We start from the raw sequence: 16151 nt of genomic DNA on the forward strand, positions 1-16151 counted from the left end.
CTTTCCCTAGTCGCCTCTCTTACCCCTGACTTTCACCATGGTGTCCGATCTTTTGCATCTCGATCACTTGTTACTTAAATAGCAAGCCATATAATTAACTTTTGATTATCCCAAATTCAGACTTTAACTCAATATCATAGTCAGCAAAGAATATGTACTATTTGGGAAGAGATTGACCTGAATAAAGGTGGTATAATTTGAAGGAAAGTATATATGCAGAGTATGAAACAGCTAGTTTTTTTTCTTTTTTTTTTGGAGAGGTTTTTGCGATAGGGCGCGTTCGCTCACCAGAAATACAAGAGACAGACATAGAGATAGAAAGCGAGAAATCACCCCCAAGGGGGGTGGCCACACTGCAATCCCTTCTCCATTCTCCTCTCGGGATCTTGGGCATGCACGCACACATGCTCAGCGTGAGTTTAAGCCACCGGGTCTAGGACTCGAACCGCGGTCGACCACATGGGAGTCCAGCGACATAGCCGTTACGCTAACTGCTGGTCCCAAACACCTGGTTTTGTAAGATGTTTTTGCTAAGGTTTATGTAAAGTAACAATACCTTATTGGTGTAATTTTACAGGATGATTTTCCAGGATTGTCACCATATGAAAGGAAGAGACTGAGGAACATATCAGAAAATGCAAACTTTTTTGCTTCTCTTCAGTTGTCTGAGGTTTGTGTAAAATCTCTTATTAAACCAATGTGCCATTTTTCCTTCCAGCAGATCAATAAAATGCTTATAGTGTTAGGTTTCATAGTGTCAGATGAGGGAGGGTAAAATTAGTTTTTTTTTTTTTTTTAAGTTTCTTTATTCCATGTGTGAGAGAAAGAGAGATACACTACCCCCACCAGGGTCTCAACATTGTGATCTACTCCTAGCTTCAGTCAGCCTCAGTCGTGGGCACATATGTGTTCTGTGTACTCAGGGAGGTCTTTGGACGTGAACCAGCAATCTTCCCATGTGGGTCTGTTTTGCATACCGTTCCTTTTCTTTATTTTATTTTTTTGTGTGTGTGATTTTTGCCATAGGGCATGTGTGCTGGCCAGAGAGAGACAAATAAAGGGAAAGTGAGAAGTCGCCCCCCCACCCCCACATGGGGGAGGGCCACACCTCAGTCCTTTTTCATTCTCCTCTTGAGATTTTGGGCATGCACACAAATGTGCCCAGTGTGATTCTCAAGCCACCAGGTCTGGAACTTGAACTGTGGTTAGTCATGTGGGAATCCAGTACCGTAACCACCATGCCACCTTTGGTCCTAGCATTATCGTTTTTTGTCTTTTTTTCAGGTTTTTGCCATAGGATTCATGCGCTTATGAGAGAGAGAGAGACAAGAGAAAGGGAAGGCGAGAAATCACTCCTCAAGGTGGATGGCCATACTGTAATCCCTTCTCTAGTCTCCTGTTGGGACTCTGGGTGCACATGTGCCCAGCGTGATTTTCCAGTTGTTAGGTCTGCGACTTGAACTGTGGCAGACCATGTGGGAATCCAAGGCCTTAACCACCATGCCACCTGTTGGCCCCTAGCATTATTTATTTATTTATTTATTTTTAAGAATTACTCATTTCATTTTATTTACTCTTTGATTTATTTTTTAATTTGACCAGAAAGAGATACACAGAAAGAAAAAAAGAGAAAGAAAAAGTCATAAAGGAAGCTGCCATGTCTGGGGCTTGAACCATGGTCGGCCATGTGGAAACGTCCAGCACCTTAATCACCATGCTACTTGCTGGTCCCTAGCATTCTGTTTTACCACTGTGCTACCACCTGGCCTCCAGGAGCAGGTATTATATTTAATAGAAACAGGTTACTAGGTCAGCCTGTGGCTGGAAGGTTAAGGTATTGAATCCCATGTGGCTGAATCCACTGTTTGAGTGCTGAACCCAGCAGCTTGAGAAACATGCTCAAAATCCTGAAAGCAGGGAAATGGAGGAGAAGGGATTGCAGCATGACCATGGGGAGGCACTTCATTGGTTTCCTTCTCTGTCTCTCTTTATATATCTATGGTGAGGGCATACCTTCTTGAAAATTTTTAAAAAAGCAGAAAAGGCAAGTAGGAGACATGGTAGCTAAACTACTCCATGGTTTTAAAGCCAGCTCCATGGTTCAGGTCCCAGACCTGGTGGGTTGAAAAAAATGTTGGACATGTGTGCACCCAAAATCCTTAGAGGAGAAGGAAATGTGGCATGGCCATCCTCCCAGTGGGGTGATTTCTCACCTTCCCTGTCTCTCTCTCTCTCTCTCTCTCTCTGTCTCTTGGTGAGTGCATGTGCCCTATGGCAAAAATCTTTCAAAAAAAGAAAAAAGATTACCATATTTTCATTGATTCTAAAGCATATTTTTCACATTTTGTTATTTTTGATGTTGGCATCTTAAAACTTTTAGTTTTTTACCATAGAATATGTGTGCTCGCTAGATAGAGACAGAGGGAGGGAATAGTGAGAAATCACTCCCCGGGGGAACAAACACACCACAATCCCTTCTCCATTCTCCTCTTGGGATTTTGGGCACATGTGCACACGTGTGCATGCACTCCCGGTGAGTTTTAAGCCACTGGGTCTAGCACTTAAACTACGATTGGACATGTAGGAATCCAGCACCCTAACCATTGTGCCACCTGCTGACTCTGGCATCTTAAAACCAACTGACAGTGTTTCTTCCTCTTTCAATGCTATATAAAATAATGGTGTCTTATGATTGCTTGTTTTGGATTTAAAGAATCAAGGTATGTTCAAAATTTTTGCTTTAAAGGCAAAAGGGGAATGGGAAGGAGGGATTAAAGGATAGGTCGTGGGGGAGTAAGAGGATGAGTTTTTTTTTTTTTAATTTAAAATTTTAAACTTTAAAAATAGATGAGAATATGCTTTGTATGAGAAGCTTTTAGGATAAATGGTCAGCTACTATTTTATAATTATGATTAAAATGATCATTTATATTGGTGTCCTCACTTTGGGAAAATAACTTCTGTGTGTGAAGGAATAGCCATTTAGGAAAGCGTGATTCCTCCCCTCAAAGATGGCATAATTTCTCTAAATACTGTATCTCTGAGTATTTAGTGTGTTTTTGTGTCTTAGTGAAGGACGGGTGACTTAATCGAAAGGACTAAATTGTTTGAGTCATGAACAATCTGAACTCTGGACCGGGGACCAGCAGTTGGCATAATGGCTTGGACTCCCACGTAGTTGACCAAGATTCGAGTCCTGGACCCGGTAGCTTAAACTAAAGCCAGGCGCATGTGCATGTGTGCGCAAGATCCCAAGAGGAGAATGGAGGAGAAGGGATTGTGGCGTGACCATCCCCTTGAGGGGTGATTTCTTGCTTTCTGTCTTTCTGGTGAGCATACACGCCCTATAGCAAAAAACTCAAAAAAATAAACAAAACAAAAAAAAACAAAACTCTGGGCCAGCAGGTGGCATGGTGACCTCTCTCTCTCTTTCCAAAGTGAGCACACTTACTCTATAGCAAATTAAAAAAATAATAATAATAGGCAGGACCAGCAGTTGGTGTAATGGCTATGTTGCTGGACTCCCATGTAGTTGACCGCGGTTTGAGTCCTGGACCCGGTGGCTTAAACTCACACCAGGCGTGTGTGTGCCCCCAAGTTCCCAAGAGGAGAATGGAAGAGAAGGGATTGCTGCGTGACCATCCCCCCTAGGGGGTGATTTCTGGCTTTCTGTCTGTCTCTCTGGCGAGTGCATGTGCCCTATAGCAAAAACCTCTTAAAAAAAAAAATAGGTGCCATCAAGTGGCATGGTGGTTAAGGGGCTGGACTCCTATGTGGTTGACTGTAGTTCTAGTCCCAGACCTGGCAACTTGAAACTCATAGCAGGCACGTGTGTGTGTGCTCAAAATCTTGAGAGGAGAATGGAGGAGAAGAGATTACAGTGTGGCCATCCCCCCAGGGAGTGATTTCTCCCTTTCTGTTTCTCATTCTCTCTGGAGGGCACACATGCCCTATAGCAAAAATCTCTCAAAAAAATTTTAAATAATTTTTTGTTTGTTTGTTTTGGAGAGGTGTTTTTTTTTTTTTTTTTTTTTTTTTTTTTTTTTTTTTTGTTGTGGCACGCGTCCCTCCCCCAAAGCAGAAAGACAGAGACAGAAAGCAAGAAATCACCTCCCAGTGGGGATAGCCATGCCACAATCCCTTTTCCTCCATTTTCCTCTCAGAATCTTGGGCATGCATGCACACATGCCCAGCGTGAGTTTAAGCCACTGGGTCCAGGACTCGAACCGTGGTCGACTTCATGGACGTTCAGCCATATAGCCACTATGCTAACTGCTGGTCCCTAAATGAAATAATTCTTTAAAAAATGAAAAATCTTTCAGAAATTAAGACAAATAATGGTTTGAATGACAGAAAATATAATTTCATTTATATTCTAACTTTTGGAAAAGATCAAAGTAAGTTTGCAAGTAGTAGATGTTAAGCCTTTCAATTTGTAATAGTATATTTGATTAAAAACTGTATTTGATGATGTAAACTTATTAGCATGTTGGTTCGTGGTATCAGAATGTCAGTGCATTAGACAGTATTACATACTTGCCCTTATCATTAGTTTTACTTTATGAGAGAGAATGTGGGAAGAAAAGAAATAGTTACTTCAGAAAGGGTCTTGCTATACTGAGAACCTCCTACCCTAGCTTCCCAGTTAGGTAGGACCATAGGTATGCTCTGCTGTACCCAGCTTGTCTAGGTTAGGCCAGGGACCAAACTCAGGCCTCACATGGAGCCTCAGCCATTGCACAGCAGCACCCTACCATCTGGGCTTTACCAGCTGTATCTGATGCTATAGTTATTTCATGTCTCCTAGCAAGAAGAGGTATTCTCTTTTTTTTTTTCGGAGAGGTTTTTGCTATGGGGCATATGCACTTGCCAGAAAGACAGAGAGAGAGAGATAGAAAGCGAGAAATCACCCCCCGGGGGGATGACCACGCCGCAATCCCTTCTCCTCCATTCTCCTCTTGGGATTCTGGGCATGCACGCACATGCGCCCCATGTGAGTTTAAGCTGCTGGGTCTGGGACTTGAACCGTGGTCGACTACATGGGAGTCCAATGACATAGCCATTACACTAACTGCTGGTCCCGAGGTATTCTATCTTAAGGATCTTTATTTCCTGAATGGACCTTGGTTTAGTGTGGGTATAGTAGCAGATATGTAATATTTTAAAAGTTAAGTACGTAGTCACAACGGTTTTACATGTACATGTTTTCTATACTTTGTAGTCAGCTGCGAGGCTCCGTGAAATGATAAAGAAGAGACAGCCTCCTGAATTGAAGAGGTAAAAGATTTGTTTTACAATGTCTGGACCATGATGTAGCAATACTACTGAGATGTTTTATAATGAAAAAAAAAAGGTTTAGCATAGTATGTTTAAGCAACAGATAACAAACTTAATTTTATTCCCTGTGGGATCTCGGAGGGAATGCTACCTTTTAATAGTTTACAGCTTCCAACTTCTTCAAAGGAATGTGGAGCGAAGAGAATTTCCAGAGCTATATTTTGTTTATATTTACTATTGTTGCCAATGGAAGGAAATCTTTTTTTTTTTTATAATAATCGTTTATTTCATTTCATTTATTCATTCATTTATTTTAATTTGACCAGAGAGAAACAGAGAGAAAGTGAGAAAGCAAACTACCAGGTCCAGGACTTGAACCACAGTCAGCCACATGGGAGTGTCCAGCACCTTACCCACCATGCCACCTGCTGGTCAGGAAGGACATTTTTATTTATTTATTTTTTTGGAGAGGTTTTTGCTATAGGGCGCGTGCGCTTGCCAGACAGAGAGAGAGAGAGACAGAAAGCGAGAAATCACCCCCCAGGGGGATGGTCACGCCTCAGTCCCCTCTCCTCCATTCTCCTCTCGGGATCTTGGGCATGCATGGGATCTTGTGCATGCAGGCACACGCGCCCGGCATGAGTTTTAAGCCACCGGGTCCGGGACGCGAACCGTGGTCGACTACGTGGGAGTCCAGCGACATAGCCATTATGCTAACTGCTGGTTCCCAGGAAGGAAATCTTTTTTTTTTTTTAGGAAGGAAATCTTTATTCCCATTATTTTATTCTTATTTTTGCCTGTAAAACTGTGATTATTTTTTAATTGCCAGAGGACCTGCACACTTGCCAGACAGAGCCAGAGGGCTGGAGAGAGGGAGATAGTACCTGCTTAATGGGTTATTATTGTGCCACAATCCCTTCTCTTCCATTTCTCTGTCCTGTTGAGATTAGGCATGTCCAGTGTGTTTTTTGTTTTTTGTTTTGTTTTTATTTAATTTTTTTAGGTGATCACACATGACTTTTTTAAAAAAATATTTTATTTTATTTTTTATTTATTCATTCATTTATTTTTTAACTTGACCAGAGAGAGACAGAGGGTGAGAGTGAGAGAGAGAGAGGAAGTGAGAAAGAAAGCAAGCCACCAGATTCAGGACTCGAACCCTGGTCGGCCATGTGGGAGTGTCCAGCACCTAAACACCACGCCACCTGCTGGTCCCCTCCAGTGTGTTTTTCAAGCTATGGAGGCTGGGATTTGAATCACGGTCAGGCATGTGGGATCTGAATCCCTTAACCACTAGGCTATGGAACTGGCCCAAAAAACTATTATTTTTAAAGACAATTCTACTTTATTTTTCTGGCTATATTTTTGTTTCTCATTTCATTTTTTCTTTCTCAATCCTAGTTTAAAGGAAAGGAACTAAACATTTATTGGACATCTATGAAATATTCTCCAGTGACCTAGGAATGTTTTGTCCTATGTTATCTCATTTAATTCTGACAACCACTATAGGTTGATAGGTAATATGTCCATTTTTTTTGAATTAGAAAACAGACTCAAAGTAGTAATTTGCCTAAGTTAAAAACTGCTTATAAATGGTAGCTACAGGATTTGAACTCCAAGGTAACTTGAATTCTCTCTACTGCATTTTAGCATAGAATACATATAAATGAAGAAATTACTATGAACAAATTAAAAATTTTTGTATAGGGGCCAGCAGGTAATGTGATGGTTAAGGTGTTGGACTCCCACATGGCTGACTATATGCACACACACACACACACACCCACACACACCCACACACACACATATATATACCTTAATTTAACATGTTTACCTCTCCATGATAAACATGTAGACTTAGATTTTTTTCCCAAGGTTTTTACAAAAGTTAGTGTGGCCATGCACATAGATCTACACAATGTGCAAATTATATTTGGGATACATTCCTAGCTGTTATCTCCTTAATATTCTTAGTAAATACATTTTACTGTTTTATGAGTATAACATAAATTTTTTCTTACTCCTTTAGAAAGAAGCCTAAAAAAAGAGAAAATGAGATTGGATGTAGAAGGTCAATGCGTTTACTAAAAGTAGATCCTTCAGGGGTTTCATTACCAGCAACTTCAACACAGCCAACATTAATAGCTGATGAAACAGTAAGAAAAAGTGTAAATATGATATATTAATAAAATACTGAAAAGTTTGAAGTGATTGAATTAGACTAGAAGTTCAGAAGTTCATTAAATTATGTTTAATTCATAATTTATTAATTTGATACTTAATGTTGTATGGTTTAATGAGTAAGATTCCTCAGTAATTAAGAGTAATTAAGAGTTAAGTGGTAAAGTCTTGGACTTCGACTTGGTTGACGGCGTTTCAAGTCCTGAACCTGGCAGCTTGCTTTCTTTCTTTCCCTTTCTCGCTCATTCTCTGTTTCTTTCTTGTTAGTGCATGTGCCCAATAGCAAATGAAAGAATAATAATAAATAGATAAATAATTAAATGAATAAAATAAAACAAAAATTATTTTAAAGACTTGGTTGAGGGGGGCCAGCAGGTGGCATGGTTGTTAAGGTGGTGGGCCCTCACATGGCTGACCATGGTTTAAGTCCCAGGTCTGGTGGCTTGCTTTCTTACTTTCTCTCTGTCTCTGGTCAAATTAAAACAAAAATTATAATAGGGGCCAGCAGGTAACATAGCAGTTGTGGCACTGGACTCCCACTTGGCTGACTACAGTTCAAGTCCCAGACCTGGTGGCTTAAAACTCATGTGGGTACTTTTGTGCATGCCCAAAATCCCAAGAGGAGAATGGAGGAGAAGTGATTGAAGCATGGCCATCCCTCCAGGGGATGATTTCTCACTTTGTCTCTGTGTCTCCAATGAGTGCACATGCCCTATAGCAAAAATCTCTCTCTTAAAAAGATAGGGACTGGCAGGTGTCATCGGGCTAAAGTTGCTGGATTCCCACATGACCAACCACGGTTTGAGTCCTGGACCTGGCGGCTTTCTTGCTTTCCCTTTCTCTCTCTCTGTCTGGTCAAATAAAACAAAACAAAACAAAAAACAGTAACAAATGGAATTAAATAAATAAATAATTCTTTAAAAAATAAAATAATTCTTTTTTAAAAAAATAGACTCTATTAGGGGACTGGCAGGTAGCATGGTGGCTAAAGGTGTTGGACTCCCACATGATTGACCGTGGTTCGAGTCCTGGATCTGGCAACTTGCTTTTTGGCTTTCTCTCTCTCTTTCTGTCTGTCTTGCTATGGTCAAATTAAAAATAACAATAATGACAAATAAAGTAAGGGAAATAATTCTTTAAAATAATAGACTTAGTTGGATTCTGTATTTTTGCAGGACTTATCTGTTTTGCCAGTGTGGGTAAATTTAATCTTGCTGGAGCCAGCAGGTGGTGCGGTGGTTAAGGATTCCCACACAGCCAACCATAGTTTGAGTCTTGGACCTGGTGGTTTGAAAAAAATCACAGAGGCCAGCAGGTGACCTGGTGGTTAAGGTGCTGGACTTCCATATGGCAGACTGTGGTTTGATTCCCAGGCCTGGTGGCTTGCTTTGTCACTTTCCCTTTCTCTGTTTCTTTCTGGTGAATTAAATAATAGTAATAATAATAATAATTAGTTAAATAATTCTTTTTAAAAATTATTTATTTAATTTAATTTCTCTATTATTACTCAGTTTGACCAGAGAGAGACAGAGAGGGAGGGAGAGTGAGAAAGAAAGCGAACAGGTCTGGGACTTGTACTATGGTCTGCAGTGTGGGAATCCAGTGCCTTAACCATCACACCACCTGCCAGCCCCTAAACTAAATAATTCTCAAAAAAAAAAGGAAAAGAAAATCACTGGGTGTGTGTGCATCCATGCCCTAAATCCAGAGAGGAGAAGAGGAAGGGATTGTGGTGTGACTGTCCACATCCCCATGGGTGATTTCTCACTTTCCCTCTCTCCCTCTCTCTCTAGTGAGTGAGTGCATGTGCCCTATAGCAAAAACCTAAAACAACAACAACAACCAAAAAAACCTCTCTGAGCCTCAGTTTCCCCATTTTAAAAAGGCAAACATAGTAGAAATTAGTTAATATATACAACTTTGTCATTTAAAAAAGAAACCTCAGAGTGCTGTTGTGAGCATTAAATGAAACAGTATTATAGAGTTCCTTACATTATATTAAGGGCTTATAATGTAATTAATAAAAGGTAGCTATGGTTAAGGTGCTGGAATTTCCACATGGCTGACCATAGTTCAGGCCCCAGGCCTGACGGCTTGCTTTCTTTCTCTCCCTCTCTCTGTCTTTCACTGGCAAAACTCATGTGAAAAAAAAAAAAAAGTAATTATGTAAAAAAAGGTAATTGTTAATGTTGTTAATAATAAAAAATGTTTGCTAAAAATGATGAGGGTACCTTGCTATAGTTTAATTTTATACTCTCAGTGACTGGGAAGAGTTCTAGTTAGCAAATTATAGGAAACCTGACATTCATCTATTGAACCATATTTTGAATGCCGCTGTGTACCACCTTTGTTGTTGGGCTTGAAAGTAAAGTAGTGAAAAAACATCAATGCCCTTGCCTCCCTTAAGTTTACATTCTAGAACAGGGAGATAATCAATACATGTTTTTTTTTTTTTTTTTCATAACAGCCTTTGTTACCTCCTGGGCCTTTAGAAATGACTCCTGAAAATCAAGATTATAACAATGAACTATTCAAAGGATTTCTGCAGACTTGGGCAGGACTGAGCAAGGTATTACTTGGTAGAGCTTACTTTTTGAATTATCTCTTAAGGAAATATCAGTGCATATATTAACTTAGTACTGTGGTCTCTCCCAATGTTTTAGACAAGTAGTAAGAACACTGAGAAGAGGTTATCTGGCATTAAAAGGTAAGTTAAAAATATTTGCCTTTGTTTTAGATTTTTTGTGTTTGAGTTATAAGGACTATATAATAGGAAGTTATCGAAGTGAAGTTATTTCCACCCTTTTGTTTGTGTGTGTGTGTGTGTGTGTGTGTGTGTGTGTGTGTATACACACAAATATTTTTGTTCATTGAGGCATTTTATTTATATGTGTGTATTTTATCCCTAGAAAAAGAATCCCAGAATTTTCCCTCTTATATGTTTCTGTCTTGCTTCTTTGTGGTCCACGATGTCAGCTGAGGTTGTCAGTACAATGAAACCAAACTGATGGGATGGGAGCAGATTACTCTGCCATTTCTGTAGATCTTTGAGTTGCTCATCAAATCTGGGGCTGATCATTCTATACTTATTTAGTCTGCCAGTGAGGTTCACAATAATTTTTCCAATTCTGTGGTCATTGATGATTTCAAACTTGGCAGTGTAACTATGCTTCCCAGAGGTTGAATTAATGAGTCAAATGTTGTTGAAAAAAATTTTTTTTAATTCTTTAGTTCAGGAGAGTAAGAGAGACTCCTGACAGGGTCTTGCTATTTCTTGGTCCTCCTCCTAGCTTTCCAGTCTGCCAGGAGCACCTAATGTGTTCAGGTCAACCCAGAGTCTGAATCCTGGGCCTTCCCATGTGGTTCCAGTGTCATGTAGTAGCACTCTGTTACCTGTGCCACTGTGGCTAGGCTTGTTTTGAACATTTTTATGGGCTTTAGTACATACTGCCAAATAGATTTTCAAAAATCCTTTTTTTCCTTCTGAAAAAAAAATTTTTTTTTGAAGTTTACTTTTTTTCTCTGATGAGTAAGAGACAAGAAGAGGGAGAGAGAGAGAGAGAACAAGCATCTCCTGTAGGGTCTTCATGGTGCTATCTGCCCCCAGCATTAGCCAACACTGGGTCTTGGATATACGTGCACCTGATGTGCTCAGGGAGGTCTCTGAACATGAACCTGGAACCTTCCAATGTGGGTCAGCATCATCACATCTGGCCTTCTCCTTCTGAAAATGTTGCATGAACTGATTCTGCCACTAGCAGTATTAGTGAATATGCATGTTTAACTGTGTAGCCTGCTAGTTTTGGTATTATCATTAAAATTATCAAGGGTAATTTCCTTTTAATTCTGGAAGGTTTGTGCACACACTAGAGAGACAGAGAGAGACTCCAGTGGGGCCCAGTCATTTTTCATTCTATCAGGATCCTGAGTACAACTGGTTATATACCCAGTGTATTGTGGCCAGGGTGGGGATTAGAACTACAGTGGGCCATGGCTCCCTCTTCTTAAGCACTGTGCTCTGGGGCCAGCCCAGCAAGAATAATTTTGTAAGAGAAAACTAGTACCCTCTTGGGACCAGCCAGTAGTGTGGTGGTTAAGGCTCTGTATCATATGTGGCCAACTGTGTGGGTTTAGTCCCAGGTCAGTGACTTGAAAACCATGGTGGGTATGCACATACTCAAAATCCTGATAGGAGAACGGTGGAAAAGGATTGCGGCATGGCTATCCTTTCTGGAGGTAAGGGAGTGTTTTCTCACTTTCTCTTTCTCTTTCTAGTGAGTGTACCTGCCCTACAGCAAAAGTTAAGAAAAGGGGAGGTACTTTTTTTAAGAGAATTATTTAATTTCTTCTTATTATTTTAATCTGACCAGAGAGAGAGAGAAGGAAAGTGAGAAAGCAAGCCACCAGGTTCGGGACTTGAACCGTGGTTGTCCATGTGGAATTCCAACACCTTAACCACCACACCACCTTCTGGCCTCAAGCACCCTATTGTTTAATTTAATTTCTTTGGTTACCAGGTGGTTGAATATTTTCCCACATTTATTTACTGATTGTGATTTTTCTTTTTTGAATCATCTTTTACTTACTTTAATTATTTAGATTGGTTTTACTTTTAAAATTGAACTTTTTAATTTTCTTAGCTACAAAACCAATTTAAATAGCATGGTCATTACAGAAGATACTGTACATAAAGTTACCAAAGGCTCAATATCCTCTATGGCTGTTCACCCATCAGAAACTAGAACTTTGGTAGCAGCTGGGGCCAAATCTGGGCAAGTTGGACTTTGGGATTTGGTAAGTTATTACTAATTTATTGAAGATAATAAAGTGTGACTGAAACAAATAGTCTGGGAAAGAATAGCCTGTAGCCATCTGTTTATAAAAGTTGCTTGAGATTTGTACTTTTTTTTTGTCTTAAGAGACAGGGTCTCACTATATTGCCTAGGCCAGCCTTGTACTTGTGATCTTTCTGTCTCAGCCTCCCAGAATATTCCAAATTTTAGAAGTTTCAATTTTCTTTATAGAACTTTAACATTTTTAGGTTGCATATCATTAGCCATCTGCACATAAGTTAACTGCCAGGAAACTTTATTACAACTTTAAATGTATATGTGAAAATATCACACGAAGTTCTTACATTTTTTTTTTTAAGATAAATTTTTGCTATAGGGCCTGTGTATTTGCCAAGAGACAGAGATGGAGAGTGAGAAGTCACTCCCCTCCCCCACCGCCCACAGGAGATGGCTATTCCATAATCCCTTCTCCTTCGTTCTTCTCTTGGGTTCTTGGGCACACATATACACGCGCCTGGCATGAATTTTTTAAGTCGCCAGGTCTGTGATTCAAACTGCAGTTGGTTGACTGTGTGGGAGCCCAGTGATGTCACCATTACATTACCTGCTGATCCCTCTTTGAGTTTTTAATAGGAATGAAGAGTTTTGTTTTCCTAATAAATGCTGTAAACAATACGTCAAGATGTCAACAGTGGTTAACGCCGGGTAGCTGGAAGAGTGTAGATTGTAATCTTTTTTTTCTTTTCTTTCCTTTTCATTTTTTTTCCCTCTTCTCCTTTCTCTTTAAAAAATACTTGTCATTTAATAATTTTGTCTTTATTTATTTATTTTTAGATTTTCGCCATAGGGCATGTGAACTTGCCAGGGAGAGACAGAAAGGAAAAGTGAGAAATCCCTGTAAACCACCTCCCCCATCCCACCCTTGGCAATAACCATCCTGCAATCCCTTGTCCTCCATTCTCTTTTTGAGATTCTGGGCATGCATGCCATGTATCCAGTGTGATTTTTCAAGCCTCCAGGTCTGGGACTCAAACCATGGTCAACCATGTGGAAATTCTATGCCTTCACCTCTGCCACCTGCTGGCCTTTCAGTTTAAAATTTAAAATAATAAAGATAAAAACAAAAATGCTTGACTGTCTCAGAGCATATTAAGCCATACTTAGAGGTGATAGTTGCACTGGAATATAACTTATCCAGATTTGAAAAACTGACCTCTTAGGAGTTACTAATCTAGTTGTGGGAAGATTAATCTTAGAAGCAGTAATATTAGTATGGAAATTCAGATACATGCATTTTTATGTTTAGAGGATAAACTTCTAAAATTCATTCTGGGTCAGGACCAAATACTTCTTAAAAATTATGCTGAACACGATAATGTTATGTAGAATCCTGTTAGGAAGCAAAGTGGTAATGGTACTGATAATTTTTTTGTAGGAAGGAATTCTGCCATGTGTGAAATAGAATAGATTTCATGAACTGAAATCATAATGAGAAGTAATTTACAGAGAAACTAATTTTATAGTTGCAAAAAGCTGGACATTTAAAATTATTGTGATTTAATATTGTTGGATTGGGGACCAGCAGATGGCATAATGGTTATGTCGCTAGACTCCCAAGTAGTTGACTGTGGTTCGAGTCCTGGACTCGGTTGCTTAAAACTTATACTTGGGTGCATGTACACCCAAGATCCCGAGGGGAGAATAGAGGAGAAGGGATTTTCGCTTTCTGTTGCTCTGTCTATCCACGTGCACATACTGTATAACAAAAATCTCTCTTTAAAAAAAAAAGAAAAGAAAATATAAAATGTCAGGTTCTGACTTTCCGAGTGAGTAGGTGGGTATAATTACAGACTAAGAAAAAACAATAATTCAGATGTAGATACTTTAATGACATAATAACAAATATTACCACTTTTCACTAGTGTTTTTCTCTTCCTTCACACCTCCAACCTTCTTCCAGACACAGCAACCTAAAGAAGATGGGATTTATGTTTTTCAACCACATAGCCAGCCAGTTAGCTGTCTTTATTTCTCACGTGCAAATCCAGCCCATTTACTGTCACTCAGCTATGATGGCACGTTACGCTGTGGGGATTTTTCCAAAGGTATTTTCGAAGAGGTAAATATTAATGTGTTTACATAATGACATCAGATGATATTCAGGATTCTTTATGAAATGCTATGTAAATAATTATTACACCAGACAGAGTAAGAGAAGTGGTTTAGCATAGGGGTGTTAGAACTATACTGCCTAAGATCAATATCTCCAGCCACCTATTACCTATGTAACCTTGACAAGTTACTTTGTGCCTTACTCTCCTTACTTAGAAAATGAGATAGCAATAGTGTTTGTCTTATAATGTTGTTATGAAGATTAAATGAGTTAATTCAGATAAAGTATTTTGAACAGAGTCTTAACACAATGTTTGCTTTTACTAATTTTTTTTTGGCCAAAGCTTTATTTATTTTTTTAAAAGAATTATTTAATTTTATTTATTGTTACTATCATTTTTTAATTTGCTACAGGGCATGCACACTCACTAGAGAGAAATAGAGAAAGAGGGAAATTGAGAAAGCAAGCTGCCAAATCCAGGACTCACACCGCAGTTGGCCATGTGAGAGTCCAGCACCTTAACCACCATGCTACCCACTGGCTCCCGCTTTATTTAATTTTAACTTTATAATTATTATTATTTTAAGTTTGTTATAGGGTGTGCGTGCTTGTAGTTGGGGGGAGAAAGCAAAAAATTACCCTCCAGGAAGAATGACCATGCCACAATCCCTTCTACATTCTTTTTTTTTTTTTTTTTTTTTTGTGAAGAGTTTTTTGCTATAGGACGTGTGCGCTTGCCAGGAAGACAGAGAAGAGACAGAGAGACAGAAAGCGAGAAATCACCCCCCCAGGGGAGATGGCCACACCATAGTCCCTTCTCCTCCATTCTCCTCTCTGGATCTTGGGCACGGACACACACATGCCCAGCGTGAGTTTAAGCCACTGGGTCCAGGACTCAAACTACGGTCGACTACATGTGAGTTCAGCGACATAGCCATTATGCTAACTGCTGGTCCCAATCCCTTCTACATTCTTCTCAGGATTTCAGGCACATAAGCATACACGTCTGGAATGTTTTTCAAGCTATCGAGTCTGGGACTCAAACTGTGAAGTCAGCCATATGGAATGTAGCTACTGTGACCACCATGCCACCGGCTGACCCAATCTAGCATAATGCTTTAAAGATTCATTTATGTAGGGCCAGCTGATGGCATGGTGGTTAAGGTGACTGGATTCTTATATGGCCGATTGGACGGTTTGTGTTCTGTACCCATCAGTTTGAGAAACACACTGAGCATGTGTGCGTGCATGCTCAAAATCCTGAGAGGAGATGGAGGAGGAGGGATTGCAGTGTGACCATCCCCCATGGAGGGGTGATTTCTTACTTTACCTCTCTCTTTCTCGCTCTCTGTCGATGGTGAGTGCATGTGCCCTCTGGCAAAATCAAAAGAAAAGAAATCACCTATGTTGTTGCATGTATCAGTAATTTGTTACTGATAGTGATTGAACAGTTACTTTGTACTAGGCATTATCCCAAGTATGTGTCGCATATATTATTAAGCCATATAACACCCTATAAAATAGATACTGCTATCTCCATTCAGTATAGGGGAAAAAAAACGAGGCAAAGAGAAGTTTATTAGCTTGCTCAAGGATGTAAAAGTTATACTAGCATTCAGCTGATTCAAACTCCTGCATTTAAACATTTTAATATACTATCTGAATATTTCAAGTTTTGTTTGTATATAGAGCTTTTTTAGGTATGTGTGAGTTTTAATGCAGTGCCTTTAATGTATTAATTTATTAATCTCAGCTTATAATAATACTTTTTTTTTTTTTTTTCGAGAG

General features: G+C 39.5%; 1 protein-coding gene and 1 pseudogene across 9 annotated transcripts in view; one reads left to right on the top strand and one right to left on the bottom strand.

Moving 5' to 3' along the window:
- Nucleotides 1-58, bottom strand: part of LOC102478275 (ribosome production factor 1 pseudogene) — a 1326-nt pseudogene extending 1268 nt beyond the window's left edge.
- Nucleotides 1-16151, top strand: part of WDR76 (WD repeat domain 76) — a 33963-nt gene that overhangs the window by 7440 nt on the left and 10372 nt on the right. For 8 of the 9 annotated variants that reach the window (XM_014581881.2, XM_006162879.3, XM_006162878.3 and 5 more), the window contains 7 exons: nucleotides 578-670; nucleotides 5221-5276; nucleotides 7306-7444; nucleotides 9925-10026; nucleotides 10121-10164; nucleotides 12098-12251; nucleotides 14211-14369. In XM_014581881.2, coding sequence (XP_014437367.1) covers nucleotides 578-670; nucleotides 5221-5276; nucleotides 7306-7444; nucleotides 9925-10026; nucleotides 10121-10164; nucleotides 12098-12251; nucleotides 14211-14369 — 747 coding nt within the window. The remainder of the gene's footprint in view (nucleotides 1-577; nucleotides 671-5220; nucleotides 5277-7305; nucleotides 7445-9924; nucleotides 10027-10120; nucleotides 10165-12097; nucleotides 12252-14210; nucleotides 14370-16151) is intronic. The other variant, XM_006162877.3, reaches the window with a different exon arrangement.

This window comes from Tupaia chinensis, unplaced genomic scaffold (assembly GCF_000334495.1).
Source record: "Tupaia chinensis unplaced genomic scaffold, TupChi_1.0 Scaffold141044_1, whole genome shotgun sequence".
In the NCBI taxonomy this organism is placed as follows: domain Eukaryota; kingdom Metazoa; phylum Chordata; class Mammalia; order Scandentia; family Tupaiidae; genus Tupaia; species Tupaia belangeri.